Consider the following 27,818-nt stretch of genomic DNA (forward strand, 5'->3'; position numbering starts at 1 on the left):
TTACATGCCACAATTAGGAGTTCAGCAATTCCCTATTTGAGGTCTATTCATATTTGTTCTCTGCTATTTCATATTATTATTTTTTCTGGTTTGCTCTGCACCTATTTCTTTTCACACTTCAGTTTGAGATACTTCTTCAGATGCCTATCCCCTTCCATCACGGAAAACAATCTGTAATGTGACACAACCACCACTGCAGGAAACATGCTAGTCTCCAAAATACTTGAAAAACTTTTACTAGTAGCTTATATTTTGAAGAGAATTTCACTTTTTAAGGGAGGCTGGGGACTTTTAAGAACCCTCTTAGTCTTTCTGAGCCTTCAGTGGGAGTAAAAATGGTTTATGTTAACTGTTTGCCAGCTACTTGCTTGTCACACAGATTTATGAAAACAAAAATCTTCTGATAGTAGATTCATGACTGAAACCAATGGCAGATACTGCAACTTAATTATTTGCAATGAGACGATTTCCCTAGCTCTTCAACACAATAATTTCTTATTTTGAAAGCTACTGCATAAGGGTCCAAATGGTTCATTACACAAGCAGCAGGGAGTCCCTCCTTGAGAGAATGAAGGACACAAACTGGAAACCTAGCTGTATTTTGCCTCTAGTCCTTGATTTAAAATGCTGATAATTAACTCAATGTAATCAGAATTTTAGAAAATTGTTCTTTTTAAAAGATGTGAAGAAAAAATTACCTTTTTTCTTCCCTCTGCTCTGTTGCATTAGAATACATTGTACCTGTCTTCATCTGCTATAAAATATATACATATATATGCAGACATAGGTTATGATCAGTGAACATGTCTTAATTTCTCAAGAATTAAAAAGCTTTCAGGATGGAAACGTTTTCAACATAATAAAATGTGAAACAGCTTATATTTTTTTAAACAAGAAAAACAACTGACAAATGACTGCTCAGCCTGGAGAAGAGAAGCTGCTTGGAGACCTCACAGCAGCCTTCCAGTATCTGAAGGGGGCCTGTAAGGATATTGGGTAGGAACTATTCATTAGCGACTGTAGTGATAGGACAAGGGATAAAGGGTTAAAACTTAAGCAGGGGAAGTTTAGATTGGATATAAGGAGGGAGTTTTTTTACTGTGAGGTTGGTGAGGCACTGGAATGGGTTGCCCAGGGAAGTTGTGAACGCTCCATCCCTGGCAGTGTTCAAGGCCAGGTTAGACAGAGCCTTGGGTGGCATGGTTTAGTGTGAGGTGTCCCTGCCCTTGGCAGTGAGGGTGGAACTGGATGATCTTAAAGTCCTTTCCAACCCTAACCATTCTGATTCTATGATTCTATACATTCAGCAGGTAGCATGTTCAGAGCTCATGGCAGATGACTGTGAACTACACCTGTACCTGCTCATGTGAAGAGTTTGAAATCTCCAATCTTTGTAGAATCTGGGGGGACAGAAGGGGAATACAGTCAATTTTCTACTGCTTACAAAGAACATCCCTTCGTCAGTCACCCCCTAAAGGAAAAAAATAGGCCTGGTTTCTAAATTTCTCATTAACAGATGATCACAATTTTTTTCCAAAGTATTATTGACTATATTATGATTGTGCTCATTTTTCTTTTTAAAGGATATAATTTATTAAATAATAATTAAGATTCTCATGAGAAAATAAACTAATAAATTTCAGTAATGGTAGTATATGACTTTTTAAAAAAATTAAGCCATGCATAATAGATTCTATTAATTCAAATTAATTTTCATGTTCCGGTGACCCTTAGCAAATTCAGATTAGAAAGCCCAACAGCACAGTAATAATGGATGAAGTTGATTTATTATGTTTTCCTATTTACACAATTTCATCATCCTCTGTATTGCTCATTAATTTTTACGGAAGATAAAATTCTTACAGATCCTTGTAATTTTTCTTTCACATAATTTGCAAGTTCCCTGCTGCAGACGTTGCTCTGAATTTGCCTGATTTAACCATTATTCCAAAAATACAAGGAACATAGCTTCTTCAATAACATTTAAGTTATTTTTTTATCAGGTAGAAAAGAATCTGTTGAGGAAAGGCTGTTATGCTAAACATCTGCTTCGTTAGTCTGGTTTTCTAAAATCAAATGCACAGCATTTTAATGATCATGCTGTCTGATCCATTTCAAGCCTCTTGGTCAGTTCTGACCAAATTTTACCCCCCTCCCCCTAAAAAAATCCAAAACCCAAAGTTCCTGTTTTGCACATGTATAGTCATTGCCCAGTCAGCCTGTATCTCCAGGACTTTCCCTCTCTCATCCCAGTTTGAAATGCCAGAAAGTAGGAAATAACACCAGCAGCGCTGAGGGCACCGTGGGATTAGAGTCATTGTGCTTGAGGTGTTATCACAGATATAAGGACCTGGGTTTGTTGCAGAAAACTAGTATTTGCAGGAAACCAGCCATCATCGCTTCTACTGCTTGTGAAAATACTTGTAGCATGTTCTAAATCAGGTTTGAGCATTAAGTTCTGCTAAATTAATATAGCCTCTCCACTCAGTTCTCGCCACACTCAGCTACATTCACAATTTTTCTCCTTTTTTTTTTTTTTTTCAATTCCAAGAAGTAAAAAAAAAATATTAAGACACACATTACTGGATTATAGGGATCACTACTACTTTCAATTTCTGAGCTTAATTGTTGTTCAGATTTCTATTATCAAAATCCATTCTCATCTCCAGCAAGCACAATTGAAAATGTAAGCTTAATAGTTTCATCCACAGATTGTAGAAATGAAAAGGAAAACCTTTGAAGCAGGGCAAAAATACTTAGTGAAAAAAAAAAAAAAAAGAAAAGAAAAATGAACCTTGATGAAAATCCTATTTTCCAAGTGTACTTAAATAATTTTCCCTATAAACATAATGAAATAAAGTATAACGGGATATGCACAGGATCAGCTTAGCTCACATTTCCTTCAAGTGTCCTTTTTTCCGCCCCACAATATCCAGATATTGTTGTTCTTATCAAAAGGCCTTTCCCACTTTGATGGCAGAATTTCTGTTGGCTTCAATGTGCTTAAGGTCAGACGTCATTGTACAGTGATGTGGTAAAATACCTTAGGCTGTATTTAAACAGACTGCACTCCATGGAAGTGCTGAATGATGAGGAGTATTACATCTCAGCCTAAACTTGCAACTCAAGCTAAATAAAATTGCTAAAATACTGTGCTGGCAAGTTTGTGCAAATATTTGAACAATAATTTCAATTCTGAGGGAGAATGTGTATAAATATTTGTTCTATGTTATTCACCTGTTTTTTAATAATATGAGGCAGATAGTAACATGGCAGAAAAATAAGATATGGGAGAATAATGCAAGTGATATTTGCTGACATAAGAGGAGATGAAACTGGGAGACTTTCCAGTAGCAGCAATATGTACTCACAGCAGCATCTTATAGATTAAAAGGGGAGAAAAGGCACATACAAAGTCAACATCGACCAAGAAGAGAGTATATGAAAGTCAGGAATATGTGTACAATTTTGTTCTCATGTATTGTTAACGCTTCTCTAAGCATGTATGTGTACATAAATGCAATATGAAGGGCATGATTCCTGCATTTAAATCCCAAAGACATAATTTTCAACAATTAGCATGACTTCAGAAACATCCACAGAAAATTTAAAGAATATGATGACTAAACCAAGAATCAACACTCTTGCTAATGTAATTACAGAACACTGGAAATCAAGTTAATCCAAAATACAGTTGTCTGAATTTTCATTTGCTTAAGCTAAAATGTTGAAGGCAGAAAGGGATTTTTCTCTTTTGGGGTGATTTTAAAGAAAGTAGAGTGATCATATTAGCTTTCAAGAACAAAAGGAAATTGGAGATTTCTGTAATTAAAAATTTATTTCTATAATGGATCATTGATTACAATGATAATAAAAAACTTTCCATTAATAGCTCAGGATATAGAATCATCTTGGAAGACTGTAAAATGTTAACAATAAATCAGTATAGTTTCATGAAAACCATAGAGAATGAAGGCAGGGAATGGCAATTTAGCAGCTATTATACTGCATTCCTAGAAGTGGCTTTCTAGCTGCTGCTCTTGATGGCACCCTCCATTCATAGTATGCTCAGTAAGACTAGGTAAAATCACAATCTACATGTGATTCTTAAAACATGAGCCTGAGGGTTTATTTGGGATGAGGAAGACAGAACACACCTGGAGTTTTGGGGAGATTCTTTGGGTTTGTTTTTTCAAATAACACTATAACCAGTTAAGGAAAAAATAAAAAATACTAAAAAAACCCCAAAACCTACAAAACACAAACCACACACATTATGAAAAGGTGAAACAGCTGTTGCATCTAAAGTTAATGAAAACATTTTCCTTAAACTTGAATCTGAAATTCAATTACTATGTCAATGAAAATAAGTTGCCAGGGTTTTATTTCATGTTAGTAATTTTATATAAGTAATTTACTGGCAAGGACAAACTGATTTCCCCTTTACCTTTGTCTGTAACACAGTTTAAGATATCAACCTCTGAGATCAAAGTTAACATAAACAGTGTGACAGTTAAACTGTAGTATGCTTTGCTGAACAGGTTCAGAGCATAAGATCTCTTCTGTTTGGTGTTCTCCTTAAAGTCATTAGCATGATTTACTATGAAGCAGGAAATTAGGTACTGGATATTTCAATATTGGGCAGAAAATTTAATTCCATTGTTGCCATAGAACTGCTTTATCTTCAGCAAACTTGTAACCATAGTAACTAGATTAGAAACTATTCCTCAAATGTTTAAAAATTCTTTTGATCTTATTAACAACACAAAACACTAAAAAATAACGGTAAATTATTATTATTTGCTGGTTTTCCAAGGCATCTGATGCTCAGGAGATTCTTCTTAAAGATCCTAAGTAAACAGGAGTATTTTAACAAGGCTTTCAATTAAAATTCTGTTTGCTTAAAGAGAACAAATGTATTCTGTTGGTATTGTTTGTGTGACTACCAATATTTTAAACCAAAAAAAAAGGAAAAAAAAGGAAGCTTGAAGAGAAATCTTTCAGAAAAAGAGATAAATTTAAACTGCTGTTTTCACTTAACGGTTTGTTAGGACATCAAATACCTGCCCTTTAATGAAAATTAATATGCCGTAGTTTAATAATTCATGTTCTTGCACTGAAAGCCCTTTAATTTAATGAAGTGCTGTTCATTTCATCATATTCATTGCTGAGGTAGGTTGGTATTTTTCCATGAAGGTCAGAAGTGTGCCATTCCTTCCTGCAAGCCATGAATTTGATCAGATGTTAAACTCTGACTTCTCCAGTGGTCCATTCAGGTCTGACTCAGCAGGGTATTACACATTTTCAAGAACACTGGAATAGAGGGAAACCTCCAGGTGTCTGTTCTTTCAGGATCAGAAGCAACTGTATTATGCAACTGTGATCATATATTTATCAAACTTTGTATTCCCTCCTCAGTACTTCTGTTGGAAATGAATTCCTCTTGTCTGGGGACTGGAAATTTTTCTCTAATCTTAAGCCAAAATTTATATCCATTAGTTATTACTCCAGTGTATTCCTTTCACTTAAATCATTAGACTCACTCTGGAATTACAGAAAACACTGTACTAGGCTGAATAAATTGAGCTCATATCTATTTCTGCCCAATTTTACAGTACTAATACCGTAACTTGATTTTTCTCTAATTACAATCTTTCTTTCTTGCTGGGTTAGAAATAGATTTATTTATTCAGACTGTCTTGTTACATCTGATGTAGTAACAATTTGAAAACAAACAAATTAATATTAAAAAAATAATTTAAAAAATCCTGTGGATTTTTATTCTAGACCTTAGATGCACTTCTAGTCCTATAGTAAGAAACACTCTCTCACTTCTGCATCGTTTTTAGTAACTTGCATGAAGACTCTGGCCAAGACTTGAGATTCAGAAGTTTATCAACTGAGAAGCTGGTTAAGCAGACACACAGATCTCTCTTTTAGTGTTGGAAAGGCTTTTAGGTATAGCTCCTCTGGTCTGCACATCATTCTGTTCTCTGTTAGTACACACCATTATCTTCCAGACTTGAACAGCCATCCTAGCTATAAGTTAAGTCGTTTTCCTCCTCCACTTCTTGTTTTCCCCATTCTCTCATTTTCTGCTTAATTTTCCACTAGGACAAATGCACTTGTTAATTCAGCTTATTTTTCACTGTTTGCTCTGTTGTCATTTACATGTCCTCCTATTATGTACAATCCTTCTCTCTAGGTTTTCTTCACACATTGGTGAATCATGATCATCTCTTAATACTTCTATCACCTACTTTTCAAATATTTTCCTGAAGTTTGGTATTATTTCCAGCTGCATCTTCAGTACTTAACAGTTCTTTTCTGTGAAGCATATAATTCATCATATATAAATAGCCTCAATCAGATAGCCACTCAAGAATAATAAGCTTCCAGCAGTTTTTCCATCTAGTTATCTTCAGTTATCCTCTCCTTAGGTTTTTTTCCTATTGCTACATTAACAGAAGCTGTGTTTTCTCTTTGCCTCAAATCCTTAAATACCTGAAGGAGGAAAAAACCCACCTCCCCACAGTTCTTCAAGATTTCCATCTTGTTTGCTATCCTCCACCACTTTTACTCGAGCTTTTGTTGAGTCAGTTCTGCCACCTAATTGCCATTTGGCAGCTAGCTGTCCAAGAGTCCAGAGCAGGAGCAGAGAATATACACAGTCTGTGATGAAAAACGTCTGAACAAACAACCCTTCCTCCCAAAAGGACAAAAGAGCCAAGCAACAAAGAAAAAAGTCTCTTTTGGCTTTCACTGCATAAAAAGTCCTGCCAATTTTTACTAGGCCACCCATGGTTTCCAGATCTTCTGTGTCAACATTAAAATATTCTTTCTTATAAAGGACAACTCTTTTAAATTAAATAATAAAATCTTGGGTTCATCATATGTCCATCAATAAAATCCAAGCAAATCCTATTAGCGGTTGATACGCTGGAGGGAAGAAATGCCATCCAGAGGGACCTTGACATGCTTGTGAGGTGGGCTGATGCCAACCTCATGAAGTTTAACCATGACAGGTGCAAGGTCCTACACCTGGGTCAGAGCAATCCCAGGCACAGCTACAGGTTGGGCAGAGAAGAGATTCAGAGCAGCCCTACGGAGAAGGACTTGGGGGTGCTGGTCGATGACAAAATGAACATGAGCCGGCTTCAGTGTGCGCTTGCAGCCCAGAAAGCCAACCGTATCCTGGGCTGCATCAAAAGGAGCGTGACCAGCAGGTCAAAGGAGGTGATCCTGGCCCTTTATTCTGCTCTCCTGAGACCTCACTTGGAGTATTGTGTGCAGTTCTGGTGTCCTCAACATAAAAAGGATATGGAACTGTTGGAACAAGGCCACAGGAGGGCCACGAGGATGGTCAGGGGACTGGAGCACCTCCTGTATGAAGATAGGATGAGAAATTTGGGGCTGTTCAGCCTGGAGAAGAGAAGGCTGCGTGGAGACCTCATAGCAGCTTTCCAGTATCTGAAGGGGGCATATAGGGATGCTGGGGAGGGACTCTTCATTAGGGACTGTAGTGTTAGGACAAGGGGTAATGGGTTAAAACTTAAACAGGGGAAGTTTAGATTGGATATAAGGAGGAAATTCTTTCCTGTTAGGGTGGTGAGGCACTGGAATAGGTTGTCCAGGGAGGTTGTGAATGCTCCATCCCTGGCAGTGTTCAAGGCCAGGTTGGATGAGGCCTTGGGTGATACGGTTTAGAGCGAGGTGTCCCTGCCCATGGCAGGGGGGTTGGAACTTGATGATCTTAAGGTCCTTTCCAACCCTAACTATTCTATGATTCTATGATTCTATATTAAAACCTTCTCACTTTGCAGATTTCCTTCTCTCCTAACGACTGGAAGAAGAGCTGGAAATTTGCTGGCACTCTCTGCAGTTACCTTCTTGCACTTTTAGCTCTGCATTAGTGTAAGGATTAAACTTCAAAAACCATCATGCAGTTTATCACAGCAGTTAAACTGTTTCTGCAGATTGTCATTAAATAGATACATAGAACCAAGTTAGCCTTAGAAGACATTTCTGTAGCATAGTGGCAAACAACCTGCCATCATAATTACAAGATAAATCTGCAGCCCACGGCAACTTGATGTGGACAAGTAAACCGGAAAAGTAACATGGAGAGACTAAAAATTGAATATCCGACCCCTGTGCTATATCAGCAAGAGGTAAGCAAAACACAGCAACAATAGCCAACAGTTGTAGCCTGGGCCATCTGGTCAAAGGCTCATATTACCAACATTTTATTAAAATATTTTAATCTTGCTGTTTTCCCTCAGGAATGAAGGAAAAAATGCAAAAGTTTAAGTTCTGTTAAAAGATGGGGTTTCTCTACCTACAAGCACAGCATGTGTATGATAGTTACTTAATTAAGAGATTCCCTAATGAAGGGTGTGGAAGTGGCAGAACAATAACCTAATTCCTAACTGGGTATGTCAGAAAGCCAGTGACAGCACAAAGAGCAACACCTACACATGTATTTCCTTGTTATTCTAAATACTAATTTGAATTTTTGTAGTCAATTAAAGCAAAACAATTTTTTCATTAGTCCCACACAATAACTCCTTCCTGGTTTATATTACCAAACCTTCATGAATAAAGTCCTCCACAATCCCCATATATTTTTGTTTATGTTATTGTTTTCTAATTCTGAAATGAAACTGCATTAATTGTTCTCTCCTGCTCCCTTATTTTTGCATATGCCCTGCTCCCACATAAGTGTTAACCAGCAGTTCAACTGTGGTGCCTGCTGAAATCACTTCCAAACAACCTTGTGCATTTCCAGGCAATGTAGCATGGGATGGAAAACTAAAGGCAGTTGGGATAGATGAATAAACTACACTGGTAATTTACTGAAGAAAGGCAAAATAGCACACTCACGGTGCAACTGGAAACTTAACTTTTATGTGGACATCCAAACCAGACCGCATGTTTAGTTTTTGATTGTTAATTCTCAAACACTGAAATGTGAACTGAAAAGTTCAGAAATAGTTTTAAAAAGTTTAAGACACATTAAAAAAAATACTTCAGAAAGATAGAAAAACTTACAGAAATATGTCAGATTGATATAAATTTTTGATGGGTAAAAGGAAGAAAATGAAATCTTCATATATTATTCTTTCTTTTTACTGATAGGAAAACAAACTTCCTTATTATTAAAATAACTGCTTAGGTGCCGGCTGGCTAAGTTACACGTTGTCTGTAGAGTAAAATTCTGCCCTCAAGCTGTGCGTTTAGCTCCAATGATCATATAGGTGGGAATCAGGAAAAGACTCCACAGCTGCATAGGCTGTCATGTCATTAATACACCTATTCAAGTCAGAGCAATGCGTAAGGGTCTCTGCTTCAAAACTGCCAAAATGAAAAATATATTAATGTACTTATAAGTTCTGATGCCTAAATGGCCATTCACACAACTACTGGTATTTTAGTTTTAGATATCTGGTATATACAAGCTGTTTATCTGAAGTTCTGGGAAAATGGCAGATAGAACTGTCATTTGGTCACCTGCAAACACAAGAAAAAAGCTTTCCTATTCTATGTCAGACCTTTGCAAATAACAAAAACTAAAACTAAAAAAAATCTTCAAAGACTTATTTTGCCTTTGGACACTAGAAATTAACTAAGGAATCAAATAAAGATGTTTTTACACATAATACCTTATGAATTCCTTCTAGGTCTTGTTTCTAGAATAGAAACAAGATAATCCACACTATTTAGTAGGACATTCTTCATAACATTCCTGGTCTAGACTTCAGCCCAGTCTAACACACAGATACACAGGTAGGTAGCAACCCCTACTGAAGAAAGCAGCTGAATGAAAACATGTATCTCTGATTAATGCTTTTTACCACAATGTATGCTTTTAATGTTTGCATGAACACAAAACCATTTTCATCTGTCTACACGACAGAGAAAGAAAAACAGTCCTCTCTGTTCTTTTCATGTTTCTTATTGTTTTATGGGATATTACTGCCAACATGATAGGCATTGCAAATTTTTAAGACAAATAGATCAATTCATTGATATAAAAATTCAATCCAGTTCTTTGTTGACTTACCTTGCCAATATATCTGGGGAACGGTCCTCTTTGGTTTTCAGGAACTAATACCGGAGATGACAAAATAGCCCGTTTTTGTCTTAGAAATCCAAGGTTGTTTTCTATCTTAAGAATTTCCTAAAAAAGAAAATAAGCAATTACAAAAACCTTCCAAAATAATATTCAGTTGTTATTTCAATTCCCTGCGGTTTTAATCAGAATTAACATGAACTACCAGATTCTAAAGTTTGTATTATGTTTTGCAGCAACTAGTGATAACATATCAAGCTATTTATTTAAATTGGTTAGGTTACTGCACTTATTACAGTAACAGTCAACAGACCATGCTCATTTTATGTTCCTGTAGACTACTTTTAAACCTAAGCAAATGTGGCTACCGCCCCAACCTGACAACTGTTTAAATCATAAATCTTAAGCAAGGTGTGGTTTTCCTCAAATACTTGTTTGACACCTGTAAAAAAACACACTTCAAATGTCTTTCACATCTCAAGTTACATCTATATTTGGTTGCTTCTCAGACCAGGCTTTTAATCCCACAGACTTGAGAGGTGAATTTGCTGAAGTTGTCCCCAGTTAATGAACTCCCAATAAACACCAAAAAACTTGTAATATAAAAATAAAACTAGACACCAAAACCATGGTGTCGGTATGGTTGTTTGCTTGTTGTTTTTTGGTGTCTTTTTTCCTTAAAAGAAACTTCATGCGATCATACCATATTTGTTTATACACAAGCCTACCTTTTTCTGCTGTATGTTCTGGATTATTTAGTTCTAACTGAGCTTCAGTCAATTCAGCACTTTATGAGCTACAGCAAGCTCTTCACATTGGCCTCTGGCCCCTTGAAAACTGCCCATCACACCTCTGCCTTCCCTCCCCTTCTGCTCTCTGATCTTCTCAGTGCTCTCTCTGCATGAGCTGCATTTTCCCAGATACTATCCTCTTTGTTTTGCTTCTTCCTACCATCTCTGCAACAATTTTCTCCAAGCACAGTTACTACCAAGGTCAGAAATAGCCTCTCCCTTACTCCCAGAGCAATCCCCTTGATCCAGGCACCTTTTTGGAAAATAAAACCAACCAAACAAAAAATTCCGCACACAACAAACACCAGGAACAAATCTGTACTGGGCTGGGAATTATGAAAGTGAAAGATTTAAATCAGTACTATTCATTCAGGTTGTTGTGACAGCTTTACAAAAGAAATCATAGGTTAAATTAAATTCCAATAAGGTAGTTACATGCTACAGACAACACTTTTCTCTGCTGTCTTAATGCAGAAACCCCGAAAACCTAAGCTTCTCAATCAGTTCTGGAATCCACATTGCTGTTTTAACAGCTGCTACTTTATTACAAAAGGAGAGCTGCATCCCTTGGTTGTATCTTTATGAAACTGTAAAGTTGACTGAGCTTTCTTACTGGCACAATCTGGATATCCATCAGTCAAGAAATCCACAGGCTGCCCCTGCTGCCATCAATATGGGTGCCTTTCACCTAATGAGCCTATCATCACCAAAACACTGCTCTACTAGCTTTAGCATCACTCTTCAAAGTCGACAACAAACAGCAGCAAGGGAAACTCAGGTTTTCATCAGTTACCTTTAGTCATGATAAAGTCAAGCAGCAGTGGAAGCCATGCAGAGAATCCTTTCTCACAATTTTGCCAATTTTCGTAACTTCTTGAGGCTCACCCTGATAACACAGTTCCCATCTCTCCCAAAGGCTTTGCCACTTCTCTCTAATTTTTCAGCCTGCAGGCCACTTGGGTCCCTACTTTTGTCTTTCAGTTCCTCTCCCAAAAGAATTTTACTTAATAAAAATTCATGAAAAAGTTCAAGATAAAAACATTTGAAGTGTCAAATAAAAAGGAAAGAGCTGAATTCTTTTCAAAGGCAAATGCACAGAGCAGTAAGCTTTCAAAATCACTTACACTGTAAACACAGCAGACAGTGTGGCTGGTGTGTGTCTATGACATTTCTAAGGAGAGTAAAAGTGACTCCCAATGTGTCTAAAAGGAACTATCAGTTCTTTAGCTTAGCAGCAGCTGTACTCAACTCATGACAATTTTCACTTGCGCTAACTCCCACTTCCTTGGTTGCCCTTCAGCTTGTGAAAATGGAAAGAGCTCCCAGATACAGGGCTCCTTGGAAATGGGCAAGACATTCAGATTTGCATCTCCCTGTGGTTCGGATTGGAATGGATGTTTAGAGGTCATCTAGTCCAATGCCCCTGAAATGAGTAGGGACATTTTCTACCAAATCAGATTCCTCAGACCCCCATCCAACCTGACCTTCAATGTTCCATTTTTCTTTCCTTACTAGTTTGAGAAGTAAAAGGAATTTTCAGATTTTCAATATCTAGTTCTCACAATTTTGGTAGTCATAGACCCATAAGCAATTAATTCATCATTTTGTTATGTCATGTTATCCTCACACTTGCTCTGAAGGTCCACAAATGGAAGTAAAAACCAAACTATATTCCATGGTCAACTCTGCAGTCATTAATACAAAGAAGTAATGTTCTAAAAAAAGCAGGGTGGTAAGACCTATGGCCTTCAAATCCTTATTTCTGAGAAGGGCTTTGGAACAAATAAGAGTTAAAATAGTATTATATGTTTGGTTTTGTTTCTAAAACACAGTAAGTTTGTTTCGTGGAGCAGAAAGTTTCTGCAGACTGGCAACAGAACTGTAAGCACTTCTCTGAGTATGTTTCACACTGTTTATTCTTCAAATCTTACTGCTGGTTTTTAAATAATGATATCTTCATTATGATTTCTCACTTTCTCCTCATCCCTGGTGTCTAACAACAACATGACTGGTTAAATGAGCAGCCAAAAGCATTATTGTGGAACACAGGTAAAGAGAAAGAAAGTCAAGGTCAAGAGTACTTCACCAACACATTTAATAATTCACTGCTATTGTGGTTACCGTAATGATTTCACCATTTCTAAAGAACAGGGAGAAAGAAAGAACATTTTGCTTAGTTGCAAGCACCTGCAACTGACAGTTTAATCCTCAACCAGTATATGACAGAAGCCAAGGAATCTGCATTTCTGTGCACTTAGCACCCCATTAAACAGTTAAAACGTTGAAAAGATTCTCATTTATGGTAGATATATTGCTTATATAATAATTCTTACTGAATTCACATATTTAATTTCTTGAAGAAGCAACTCACAAAGGATATTAAATTACTCCAGACAGAGTGGGTAGTTTTGCTTCAAATTTTCCTAGAATACCAGGCTAGCCTTATAACAGGAGTTTTCTTTTGCCCCTTGATGAAAGTCAAACCCACAAAGGAGTTTTCAGTCATCTTTACGGGAATCTGCTGATCAAATGCTATAGAACCTACCATGTCTTTGTAGCAGCCACAAGTCCAGACAAGTATTTATGTTCCAGGAGTCTGGAGATCTTATAATGGCATGTCCCAAATGGATGGTATTGACCCAGCAGTCTGTGGCTGTGATTACTATCTGCTTTTCTCATGCCTGCTGCTTTGTATAGGAAAGAGGAACCTCATGTCCATAATCAACAACCACATGCAAAATTAAAAATGTAAAATATATCTATTATAATGAATATATGCCTTCTTAAGAAAAGTGCACCAAAAATAAAAATTCTAGATTTCTGAGACAAAAGGATTGCAGAGAAATCCTATCATTTCTTTGTCTTTGTTATTTAGCTGCAATGTCACATTTGTGATCATCATCTTTCAGCTGATACTTTCGTGGTCAGTGGGTTAGGTGATCAAGATCCAACTATCATTTCACTGTCCACCATTTTGTAAACAGCTTTTACATCCTATCTTTGACTTCGTTAAGTTCTCTTTCTAGGTGAGGAATCAGTTCAGCACTCAATACACTGATTCACTGTCAATAAAGCTTGATTCCCTATTCACATTAAGCAAGCAACAAACACAGCCTCTTCATTTTTCCCAGCATTTAAGTTAGGCTGCTATTGAAAGATGCCAATTTGCCCAAACTATGCTGCTATGCGAGCTGTGATTTCCCCAGATCCCTTGGGAACTCTCCACCCTGTTTTCTTTTTTCTTTATTTTTTACCAGGGGTTCTTGAAAGCATTGCAGTACTTGATTATTTGAATGAATGGCCTAGCCACTACCCAGCAGCAGACACCATTACTCTTAGCAAAGAAAATTTCATTAGAACTTGTCATGGGAATAAGGTGGCTGAATACTGGTATTGATTTCTCACAATAACGGCTTGAAACCTTGCTGGAGTGGCAATCTATAATCCACTATGGTGGCTAGAGAACTGGTTGAGTTTCATGCCATTTAGTTGTTTTTATATACTAAGCTTGATGGCATAAACTGGAGTAAAATCCAAAACCAAAAAATAAACAAAATTAATTGGATGCTTGTTGCAAGCAAAATTCCTCTGAAATAGCAAATGAGATGTGATATTCAGCAGTATATCGGTCTTCCTACAACATAACATCACTACACAAAACTGGAAAACTAAAACTGCATTCAGATCAATTTAAGAAAAAATAATTTTTATATCATTCTCAGCTGAAATTTCACAATTGTGCTGCAATATTTAGTTGCTTTATCTACGTTGTTTCTATCATCAGTATATTGTTATCATGAGAAGTATTAATAGTGAGATTTTTCTAAAATATATCTAAATACTTTCTCACATTGTTTATAATATGAAAATTTAAGAAATGTGCTGGAACTTTACTTGTAAGTTAGAAAAAACTGTTTAAACAAATTAACTCAGTGAATTAAGAATTATAAAAGTCAATGGCATACACAAACACCTGCTCAAAAGTGGGCTGTCCTCAATGCTGTAAAAGTCACCCTAAAGTATACTTTAGAAAAACAAATCCAGCTAAAATCTAGCATGCTAAGGGGAATCAGGTATTTCAGAGAACATAAGCTTCCAGGCTTGTGAAGCATAGTCAGATATAACATCTGGGTAATGGAAATTGTTGGTGGAACTTGTTTTAATTAGGCTGGATGTTTCTACTATTATAATTGTTACACAAATAAAGAAACAGATATGCACACTGCTTAACCAATACAACCATTAACTTCATAGACACTCGGTAATCTCAGACTACAGCTCTGCTTCTGTGCAATCCATCTAGCTGTGCTATAGGTGTATAGGATGGAGGTTGCCTTCATCTTTAGGGGAGTCAAGAAAACACATTAGGAAAAAAGAATTATTCTTTTAAAGATTATTTGATCATGTGTAAATCATTACTATTTTAATGCAAATTTATTATAAAGTACTTTTGTAATGCATATATGACAAAATGTCAGGTATAGTGGAAACAAAACTTTTGCTTTGAGAAAGGATACATTCCGTTATTGCCTTGAACCTCTGCAGCATCTTTTGTGATGGAAAAGTCCTGTTTCTATTCTAAGTTTCATCTATCTTCACACCTGCCTTATTTTGTGTCAGGGAAAAGTTTTTCTAAGATGATAATGGACTAAATGCCATTAACTTTCCTTCCATACACATTAACCATGGGAGTTACCTGTTCTGAGAATAATATAGAAATGACAGCCAAGTGCTTATTCCTTTTTTAAATTAACATTTCAGACTTTTCTTGTCATCATTTAGTTAGTGTCTTTTTCATTTAAACCACATGTGAATCATCCCTTCTTTCGGGAAATCTCATATTGGTTCCACACTGCTCATTAAATATAATGATGTATCCCTTATACACAACCAAATATGCTCTGACTGACTGCATCTGTCAAACAGCATTGTAAATATGGGCTTAAAGACAATGGCTGACCTTCTGCCTCTGTCTTCATCAGGATAGACTAACACATCACTTATCCCCATTAAAAATATCACTTTCCCCATCTCTACTGCGTTTACACTGGTCACAAAGCAAACAAAACCTGCTTTTGCAAACAAAAGACTGCTTTTATAGCATGCCAGAAAAAAAAACACCATAAAATTATTAAAGACTTCCCCACACCTTCAGCACCTTAGGTAAATGTAGCATAAATAAGGAAAGCACTTTCTGATACAATTGCCAAAGCAGACAAGACTTAGAAAAGTGTCCTGTAACAAAAAATTGCCCTGAAAACAGTTGGCAATTTTTGTTTCTTTTTTTTTTCCTTTAAAGAAAAGTAAAGAAAAGCATATCCCATTGGGTTAGATACCAAACTGCCATTGAAAATAGTACCAGACGCATAGACTAGTTCTGAAGCAAAACCTTTCACAAATCTGATCCCTTTGAGGCTTAACCAAAGCTACATGGAAAATTCATTGCACAGCATGGACACAAAGCCTCAGCTTCTTACACTTCACATTCCTGCTGTGTCCACTGAGTGGATTTCTTTCTTCACTCATATTGGAGGAACTCAAAATGTGAGGGTTTCCCTTTAGCACCCAGCAAGCATCACACATGTTGAAAACAACCTGATTTCCAGAGTGAGAAGGAGTAAGAACACATACAACACATATTCAATTTTAGGGCATAGTAAATGAATCAAAGATGAACCTTTTGGAGGGGTAGTAACCATTATAAGGCCACAACATGTATGGATCAGTAGCAGACAATAGACAACTCCAAGTGTGGAAAACACAAGCAGCCATGAACAAGAAATTCCATGTTTCACTGCTGGCATATAAGGACAATTTCTATTAAAAAACTATTTCATATGTAAAATAAACCTTGTTCATAGCCAAAATTGCCCTGGTTTTGAAAAAAAGCTTTCTATATCTTGCTGCAGGGCAGTCAGCTATAACTATACAGAAAACTAACGTATTTTAGAACTGTGTTCAGAATTGCTCAAGTGCTATGGAATTCATTGCATTGTATCAATGCTGCATAAAAGAAATTTCATGATGTCCTGAAGTAACAATAATCAAGTCATGAGTATCTTTTACTAGATGTAGTAACTGCAGTTCTCGTCCCATCTCTGAATGGATGCATAAAATACACTTCATCCTACCCCCTACAAGGCTCCCAGCTGTGATTACAATTAAAACCTTCTCAGTCCTGCTCCTCAACAAATTTTTAAAGCTCTATTGCCACATATTCCATGTTCTCTCTCAGTTTCTTCATCATCTCCATTTGCTCCACAAAACAAACCCTCATCTTATAGAATCACAGAATGGTTTGGGTTGGAAGGGACCTTAAAGCTCACCCAGTTCCACCCCCTTGCCACGGTCAAGGACACCTTCCACTAGACCAGGTTACTCCAAGCCCTGTCTAACCTGGCCTTGAACGCTGCCAGAGATGTGGTGAAGAACAGGTGAAGAACATTTAACATCCTTACATTTTATCTAAACCTACCCTGTTTGAGTTTAAAGCCACTCCCCTTGTCCTATTACTCCACGCCCTTGTGAGTTCTAGCTCCAAACACTATTTACCTTGCCATTCTTTTCTAAACACTGCACGATTCTTCTGCACCTCCTATATTTAAAAGTAACCTCACTTTCTCTTGTTCCAGGTCTCAGCGTAATTCTGCAAGACTTGTTTTTTTGAAAAAAATTATTCCCTAGCATTCATTTTAAATTTGTTTTTCTTGAACACTGAAGATACAATTCTAACTAAACTGAAGTCATCTCAAATTTGCATTTTTGTTTCCAGAAATACCTACTTTTTATATATTCTTTCACTCTCCCACCCCTTTGAGCAAAATCTGTCTTGGCATTACCACTCCAAAGTTTCCCTATTTTGCCCATCCTTATCAGATAACCAGTTCCATTCCCCTACCAAAAGCAAAGCCAGTGTCAAAATTTCTCAAATCCTGGTACCTTTGGGAACGCTTTTGGTGCAGCTTCTTCAACTTATTCAAGACAAGAAAAGTAACAGCAGTTCCTCACAATACCATATTTTAGACCTTGATTTTCTCATTGGAAGCTGACGTGAGATGCACAAAATACCTCAGCAGACAGATTTGTACCTGCAATAGATCAGTCTACAGCTGATGAAATCACGCCAAAACATATCCATGATTCTGCTTTCCCCTCCCCAGCCATCTTCTCAATGTGCAGCCAGCCAAGGCAATTCAAGGAATGTACAAATTCTGTCAAATCACAATTGTGGTATTGGTGAAGGCAGCAACTCAAGAAGCAGGACAACAGAAAGACCCTTAAGCTACCAACAGATCCACGGGTTCCAAAGCTTCCAGATCATTGTTTCTCACTTTAAATAAGAACAGATCTTTATTTAAAATGAGAATTAATTCTTGTCCTGTTGGACTGACACACATATTAAAAGTTATCTCTTCCTTCTCTCACAATACATCAGTAATCCTGACTATCCAGAAAAACCTCTTATTTTCCCATGCTATGTAATTCTCATGTGGGAAAGGAATTTAGCCTTTGGTGTGAGATTTCACAAAACCCATGGGAGGCTGTGGGGAGGATCACTAAGCAGACATGGACTGTGTGTCCTACAACCCTACCCCATTTGTTTTGGCAGTATGCACTGTGTATGTGCGGTCAGTTGAACGTACACAGACGAATCATATTTTTTGCACAGCAGAGATTGCATAAAGGAGACCTCAGCATGGGTACTGTAAATAAAAAAAAAAAAAATTAAAAAAAAAAAATTGCCAATTGCTTCATGCTGTAAAACAAAACCCTTTTGATTAAGAATCTGAGAAGTCTGTTTCTTGTTGTAGTAATCAAGTACAGATTAACTGGGAGGGAGTTTCAGTACTTTTCTTTCCATTAGTATTAGTACATTCTTGCATGAATGGAATGTAATGTGGCACTCGTGCCTGCACCACTTCCTTCCTCCCTCCGTTAGATCAGGGCTGCATTAACTCCTAGCAAAAATAATTTGTTATATAGGACAGCAAAGCAGGAATGAATTATGTTTAGATTATAGATCTGCACAATAGTCTGGATATATTCTCTTAGACTTGACTGTGCATGTGTGGTGCTCTACAAAGCTGGTTTCTTGCGCTTTCCTACACAGGAGCTGCCAGACTGACAAATGAAGTGGTAGTCTGTGATGAAGACAAAATGCCCGCTTACATCCAGGCTACAGCAAAACCCTGCATTCACCAAGCTAGATTTGTAAGTTGGTTGAAAGAGCTGAAATGTTAGTGCATTAATCCACTTCACCACTTTGTCCAGATACTCAGAACAAATTAATTAACAGGCATTAACTGAGTCCAAAGAGCTGAAATTGTAGTGTATTAATCCACTTCACAACTAGGGCTGCATTTTTACTCTTCAATACAAACAAATTAACAGAGACTAACTGTTGGATACCTGAAGCCTAATTCTATTCTGTGATAAAAATAAAGAGACAGTATTGCAGTGTCATGTGGACAACTTCTTGTTACTATCTATCTGTGTGGTACAGGAGTTGTCGTGGAATCCAACTGCATTTGTCAAAGATGAAAATACAAGATTTGAACATGACCTATGCTATTCATTCCCAATTATAGTGACCCAACTAAATTCTCAACCTTTCCTTAGTCTGGACAATCTCAATGATCCACATACTATTACTGAAGAAGAGAGTATGGAGGTGAAGTTCTAACTTAGATAAGATGTATCTAAAAATTCACATGCATTAAATCAAGTTTTTAAAAGTATGACTACCAAGACACTTAAAAACCCCCAGTCATTCACGCAAATTTTACTTCTAGATCCAACTTCCACAGAACTTGTAAAATATGCTGGTTAGAAATAGCAATATTGTTTTTTATTTTTCCCGTATCTATTTTGGGCTGAGAAATCAAAGATCGGCTCTTTTGCAGAACATTTCCAAAAGAAAAGTGAAACATGAAAGATGGAGACACAGACATAGGCTTGGAGATCTCAATGGATTCTCACAATTCTCCTTAATCACATGCTGACAATTAAGTCTAATTCAGGAAATTCAAAGAATGTACCTGTCAGGAATCAGAAGCAAATTAATTGCTATACTGGAACAGATCAATGATTCATGAGCTGTAACATCAAGCTGCTAACAATATTAATTGCCACATATTTCAGGAAAAAGAGCCTACAATGGCAGGAGGTACAGTTTACAATGGTTTTAAGGGTTTTTTTCGTCTGGATTATAGCTGCTGAAAGTGGAGTACAATACATAGAGTGTGACATTGATAGTTCAGTACTGTGCCTCATTAAAATTTACATTTGGGTCTGAGCATTTGACCCTAACAACATGCAGACATAGTAGCATAGAAGTATTTATATTCCCTACTTGACACCTGTTGACTTTTAACTGAGTGTCCTCACAGGATGAGAACAGTCACTCCCTGCATACAACAAGTAAACAGGTTTTATTGAAGTCTCCTGACCAAGAGAAAACAGATTCATCCTTACCCCCAGCCTGCATGCCACCTGTTTGGTAACACCACTGCTACTCCTACTACTTTGTCTTTCTAGCATTGGCAATGGAATTCCTGCTCTGGGTTTCCAGTCATTGGGAAGCAGCATCCAAGTTTATTAAAAAGAAGTGATAATCCAAAACTGTCAGGGCAGTGTTGGAGCACTTAATAGCTCCTTATTGACTACAAAGGTGTGACTGAATAAGTCAGCGGTCAAAGCATTCACAAGGGGCAGAGAAGACAGATTCAGTATTGTTCTATCAATTGCTTCAAGAGACCTTCCAATTGATCATATTATTTTAGTACTTATATCCCACAAATCTAAAACCTCTACTCAGATATCTTGGTTTCTAATCCAGTGTCTTTTTCAGAAGGAAGTGCATCCAAAAACTGGGGCTTTGACTAAAACAGAGTATATCAACCCCTTCATTTCCACTTCACTTTTTTGTTCATATTTCATATTTTTTCAGTTCTGTCAGATAAGTTTTATTTTCACCTATACGCATTGCCTTGCTCCCAAAGTCACTGAAGTCATTAAAGTCAGACCTGTGATGTCTGCTGCCTTTACTGACATATTGGAACTTAGACAGGACAATTCGAGAATCAAAAACACTGAGTTCTCACAGCTTGAGCTAAATCAGCAGACTCTCTCTACTCCTTATAATTATCTATCAAGCAGCTAGCCACAGACTGGACTGCATTTAAATGGCTTTATGAATTTGCAAGATGAATTTGTCAGTTCTTGTCACACATGCCAAGTACAAATGTTCTGCCTCAAAATGTAACCAAAGACCCATTGTGTGTATCAGATTGTGCACAGCATGTTGCTTCTATGAAGTACAGTATTTCCATGGAATATAAGAAAATTAATTCTACTCTGTGTTATTCAACTTTCTTTGCACCACTCCCTTTGGTACCTGAACATAACACTACAAACTATCAGCATAGCACCTAAGGGTCTGGTTGTTATTGTCTGACCATTTCCCAGCAAAGCATAGTAAAATAGCTTTATTTTGCTGAACTTATCTAATAGCGACAGGTTAATAAATTGAAGCATTTATAATTTGATATGTTTTTGGTCCTGTTTCAGTTTACAGACTCTATTAACAGACCCTGAAATCTGAGAACAAATACATTATCTACCATTATACGCACGTTTCTCAGATGAGTAATTTTTGATCTTCAGATTGCTCAGGCAGTTGCTTAGAAACATTTGTCTGTATTAGTTACAGAAGTCATGTGGATTTATTTTTCTCTTCAGATTGGATGGCTTCTATGAATAAGCAACAGAGCATGAAATGCAAATTTCATGATAGAAAATTCAAAACTTGCTTTTGGCAAGGATTTGATTTATTGCATTTACAGCACGAGATGAAAACAAAAAGGTTATCTCTGATCTGAATGACTTGACAGGGGAAGCAATGCATGTTCACTTGAAGAACTAGTGGCATAAATTGCAAAAACAAAAACAAACAAACAAAAAACCAACAAAATTTTTAAAAAGGAATTGCATGGAATCAGTGGAGAGCATCACCTAGGGAGCTTATTTGTCTGAAAAGAAGAAACATGAAAACAATACAAGATGGAGGCTTGGATAATCTTGCTATGGAATGAAATGGAATGAAATGGAACCTGGAACTAGTTATCTACATAGTAAAAATGGCTTTCTCTTCTGCCCATTAGTACTTTCCAGGGATTAGTACTTTCATAGATTAAAGAACACGTAGTTAAATCAGGAAAAAAAAGTCATGCAGAGTCAAGTAATTAATTATTTGCCTTTTTCAGAAATTTGATCAAGTAAAGAAAGAGAAGCAAGTAGTCTTGTTCATATTGATAGTAACAGCCAAGCATTATTCAATAAGGTTAAAAAAATTATTCACTAGCATTTCACAGCAGACTATAGAGAAATACAGTAGAGTGCTATTTCTGCTGATATTATCAGTAGGAGAAACATTGAAATTCATGCCTTTTTGCTTCTGTAAAGGAACTACTTGTGTTTGCCTGTTTCTTCAGTTAGAGGAATGATTTTTCTATTGTGTACAACAGTTTATAAAAGCAAAATCAGTGGTTCAAAACTAAATATAGAATTTTATTAGCAGAGGCTGCTTCTTTCAGTCAAAGAGAGCCATGTATGGTAAAACTATGTTACTGAGCACACTCTCAGAATGAGATCCAGGCTACTTCTACAAACTATAAAGCCTACATTAGAAACACAGCCAAAGTAATGAAAAACAAACCAAACAAACCCTGAAAGAAGAAACAGTGCTAAAACAATGGAGAGAAACTAAGAAAACTACAGTAATATATATATATATATTTTTTTTTTCCCTGTAAATATTTAAACCCAGACTGCAAGGACTGATGGACAGTAAAACCATTCTCACAGAAGAAAGCAAATCTGAGTTTTCTGCTGAGTTGTGTGATATTCGAAGATAAGATTACTGGGTATGATTTCTAGTGACAGTTGTTAACAGTCAACAGAGTTACATCTCATCCCACTATTAATTAAGTCAAGTCTCTGACTAACTATCATGGTACTCCCTTGCAAGCCAGCAGCAATGCTGGAAACTAATGCCAGTGAGATTGCCTAGTGACAGCAAGTGTGCCTAGCAGCTAAAGCCTGACACCAGTGCAAAATATTTGTGTCACTGGTGTTTAAAACAGGCTTAATTCTGGATGAACTATGACTAACCCATGATTATGATCAAATCCTTCTGCTAGCAGAAACAGCATTGAGTGATGTGAAATATGTATGCAAAGTCCTTGCTTACAGTTTAACGGCCAATCTCATAAATCCTAGTAAAGGCATTCCACAAAACCAGGCAGAACTGGTGTCACACTCTGAGCACTTCTCTCAATATTCAGTTAAATGTCAAAGTGTAAATAATGAAATATTCAAACAGTGAATATCAATTTGATTAGTAAACAAAGTTGTAAATTTTGATTTTAGCAAAAAAAGTCTTTAGTAAAACCAAAGCTCTCCACTGCAGACTTTCAGTGTTTGCATAAAGACTTAATTTCTTAAATAACAAAGAATCATTTTTTTCCTCTCTCCTTTCTGTAACACACACCTCAGTCAGATCATGCTCATCCATTTTTAATAGCACATTGCTTCCCTCATAGCTGCATGCAGAAATTTGGCTTAAAGAATACAAGCTTACAAATTGCCATCCTTTGCCTGCCTTTTAAAGAAAGCAGGGGAAAAAAGAAATAAAGAACGAACCAACATCTTGAGCTAAGATTAAAAGCTGCATTCATATTAAAGAATGGTGTCTTTTTACTATTGAAACTGGAGCTGTAGATTATTCTGTGCTGATAAAGTACTATAGTGGGCAAGGAACTTTCTCATAATGAGCACTTCTGTAAAACAATTTATCTACAAGAAAGGAAACAAGTTTGCATAATCCATTTACGGTTGATTCAGCTTTAGAGGAATTTGTTATATAAATATATCTCACCCTGGGGAATTGTTTTGCCAAAATAACTAATGAAAGTGTTTGAGCAACTTAACACTGATAATTAATAGGATTTTTCAGTATCACAATGGACTATGGCATCTCCCCATGTTCATTTACCATTTCACCAATGAAGAGACAAAAACTTGGCAGACTCCAAGTGCCGAATACATCAGAAAGTGGATAATGAACTAACAGTACTTGCAAAAATGTTAAGTAGGTGACATATTTTAATTGATCACCAAAAGGTGGTTTATGGTTCTTTCTTAAAAAACATTCCATCACCCAATAATTGTCATCTTAAAAATCTTAATTAATAGTTCATCCATTGTCCAATTGACATTTCTAATATTCTGCTGTCATACTGGAATGTTTGACTAAACATAATCAAATACCATTATGCTGTTATACTCTTTGCTAGCAATCACAAGCTGTGTTTTAAGTTTAGGTGTCAATATCAAATCATCAAGAAGGATTACCCCAGGTAATCTCACAATCTCATCAATAATGCCTTGCCAACTGTAATTCTGTATAGACTTAAAACTTACAGTGAACCTTACCTGCTTTTGTGGTCACATAATTATTTTTATTATGCTTTGTGGCAATGTTGGCTGCCAAAAGAGGTTGTCCTAAAATCCCAGTGTGACAAAAATCAATTTTCAGATGCAAATGAGGGTGCCATAGGTGACATTTTTCATACCAAATAAATTGCCTGTCTATGGCTTTGAACTAATGGACACGTAAACAAGAGAGATTGGTGCTGAAGTATTGCATTATAATCTTAGCAAAGTCTTATGAGACTCATGCTACAGGCTTCAAAGGGAAACTAAAAAAGAGGGAGGGGGCATGAACAGTTTGAGGAAGCCTGCAAGAATAGATATAGCTTTTTTCTTTTACAAGATATTCCTTTTTTTTCTTTCCTTTTTTTTTTTTTTTTTTTTTTTTGAGCTCTCACTTCCCTTTTCTCCATTTTTTATTTACAGTTTTAGGTCTCTTTATGACCCCTTCTGCCTGTCACAACTTCTACCTAATTATGACTCTCCACCTCTCCTCCTCCCTGTCCCTGACCTGTCTTCCCAGTTGCTCTCCTAGAATATTTGTACAAAAGGATTCCTTCCTATTATTCTTTTGTGAATTCTGACAACGTTGTTTCCAATTATTTCCACCTCCTTGAGTTTATAGGCATTCTCTGGCAGGGAGATTATTCAAAGCCACCCCTTCGTCTCTGACTGCAAACCCACTGTGAAGAACCACTCAGGTAGACCTCAAAACTTCAGCACTTCTAAAGTAAGATGTGCAGAGGACAGTACGAAAGCACAGTTTGTCAACACTTATTAAGAATCTTTACAGCAGTTAAGCACAAGAAAGAGCTCAGATTAAAGATGCTGATCTGAACATCTGGGTAATGAAGCAGGACCAGTAGGCAGGTGTCTAGTGACATCCCACTGAGCTGCCAGAGAGCCATGTGCCTCTTCAGGCACCACATCCATGTGAGACTTCAGCTGAAGCCTGCAGTTTCAAACTTATTTTGTTTGCTACACAGATACAAAGATTACAACCAGACAGGTCTTCCCCCCCACCCCATCTCTGTTTCTTTTTCTCTGTTATCATGCCCACTTCAACTTTTGTATTAGTGAGGGGATATAGATTAGTTCTGGTTTACTAAATCTGTGCTTTTACACCATAAAGTGCGACAAAACTTGCATTTAAACTTTCAAAGAAAATACACAAGAAATACACTGAAATGAGCATTAACTTCAAAAAAACCCAGAGATGTTTAAGTGAACCTATTGCTCATGTCACATATGGCTACGCCTCTAAAACATGATGAGGTCTACATCTGCACAAAACTAATGGCAGGGTTTTTTAAGGCTGGTCTGAAGCTTATCTTGAATAATCACAACCTTCCTGAGCCTGCAAATTTCAGATAGAAGTCCTGAGAGATATTTACTCTTGCAATACAAATACATTTGTATTGTATTGCAATACAAATAGAAACACGATAAAAACAGTATTTTTATGCTATGTTGATAGTGTTGTTTCCAACTATAGCTGAAATGAAATACATTGCATCATAGCTCTTCAAACTTCTTCAAAAGATTTAAGTAAAGTTCAAATCTTAAGCTTTTGAAACTTTAATCTTGAAATAAAGATCAGCCTTTTTGTTATTTCACCTTTTTCTCATGTTGGGAAAACATGAACAGTACTAAAGACAAACTGAATCCTGTGTCAGACTTGTCCCCATGCATATCCACTTACAAGACTAGTATAAAAATTTTGGGGAAAAAAAATGATGAAATAACCTGTTCAACCTCTCATTCTGACATCCTTGATAAATAATAGTATTGTTGCTGCACTTTAGTTGATTTTAAGTTCTGTTTGTTTGGGAGTAGGAGGGAGAAAAAGGTATTTGCTGTTGCTGCACATCTAGCTGCCTCCTGAAAAATCAGAGTTCCCTCTAAAGTCAATAATTCAGTGCACCTTGACATTGCCTGTCAGCATCAGCAGAATGACAGGGAGGCAGAACAAGTAGAACAGGTTTCCAGTACTGTTCAGGCAGAACTCTTCCTGGTTGGTCAAATAGCATTGGTGTATTCCTCAGAAGCAACAGTTTATTCCCATTGCCAGATCTACTCCTGGCAAGGCATAGATACAGAATTCAGGCAGCATGCCTGAATATATCTCCACCCTGTTCTGAAAAGAGAAATTATGATGGAAAGTGAAACATACTGCTCCATGCCTTTTAAGGTCACCCCAGAAATTTACTTTACAAGGTAACTAATATATACAGCTTCTCTTTCTTCCATCACTCCATTTCTGCATGGTCTTGCAACCCAATGCAGACATCTGGAAAACAAGTCTTTAATTCCAAAGGTCCACGAGTGACTTTGCTGGCAAAATTCTGTGATCAGATTAACCATCATCTTTATCACAGCTGGCAATGCAGAAAGTGTGCAGCAGAAAATTCCCAGTTGGTATACAGATTTATCTTCAAGTAAAACAAGCGATCCTGAAATTAGAATACTATATACAAAAAATGTATATACAAGGCACAAAGGAAAAACTTCTTAGATGCCAGATATATTCATTGGCAGTGCATAAGGGGCAAAAAGATTAACAAACAAGTTTAGTGAAAAATACTCTGAGAAATGGTTCTGCAGCCTTGATCTTCACTAGTACTGACCAAAGCTATTTATACAAGAAAATTTAAAACCAGAAGATATAATGCAGCATAGTTTTATGAACCCTTACTAAATAAATGTAGAGCCCTAGGGCTCAGTGTACTTTCATTTAAAGTGATTGTATTGCATGTGCGAATATTAAAGACTTAAATATACCTGGATAAATTAATTTAGACTTGCTAAAAGGTTTCTATAAATAGCCCCACATGATTTCAATTCTTCATATAGTCAGCTTTGTTGACAGCTACTATAAGAACAGAGCATTCTGGTTTCCCTTTCATGAACATGAAACAGTCGCCTAAGCCCTTTCATACTTAGAACAAGGCAGGCACTAAACCTATCCCTTAGCTTATCTATGTAGTTGGAGTTCATTAACTTGTCACGACTGGTTCCTTGTGAATAGGAAAATGAAATGAAAAAATGACATGCAAATCAATATCAGCTGTTAAGTCATGTTCTCATTTAGCACAGTGTCAGATAAGAAATACTGAGAATTAGAAAGAAACTTTCTGGTGGGAAAACATGCTTAGTATGCCATTTTTTAAATAAAAGAATTGCTTCAGTGAATTAAGCTAGTTGTCATCCCACACTAAAAGTAAAAGCATGTTAGAAGCTAAAGAAAATCTTGCAAACCCTATTTTTATTTTCAGGTATCTTTTAAAATTGCATTAAGCTTAATCATCAGGAGAAGCATTCATGAAGAAGAAGCATTCATGCTCTTTACTTAACACAAAAGCTGTGCCTGCGCATCTGTAGATCTATAGTGGGAGACAGACATCTGCTAAAAGGACTTCCATATATCCCAGTATAACACTTCAAGTTCACAGACATATTCTTGG

General features: G+C 36.7%; 1 protein-coding gene across 1 annotated transcript in view; it reads right to left on the reverse strand.

Annotated features, from left to right (window-relative positions):
• LOC133224751 (cadherin-13-like) overlaps window positions 1-27,818 on the reverse strand; it is a 67,361-nt gene that overhangs the window by 19,714 nt on the left and 19,829 nt on the right. Inside the window, exon 3 of the mRNA XM_061376512.1 lies at window positions 10,064-10,180. Within this exon, the coding sequence (XP_061232496.1) occupies window positions 10,064-10,180 (117 nt within the window). The remainder of the gene's footprint in view (window positions 1-10,063; window positions 10,181-27,818) is intronic.

This window comes from Neopsephotus bourkii, unplaced genomic scaffold (assembly GCF_033783945.1).
Source record: "Neopsephotus bourkii isolate Nb327-2 ecotype Australia unplaced genomic scaffold, CSIRO-AGI_Nbou_v1 NB_1708, whole genome shotgun sequence".
Taxonomy (NCBI): Eukaryota; Metazoa; Chordata; class Aves; order Psittaciformes; family Psittacidae; genus Neopsephotus; species Neopsephotus bourkii.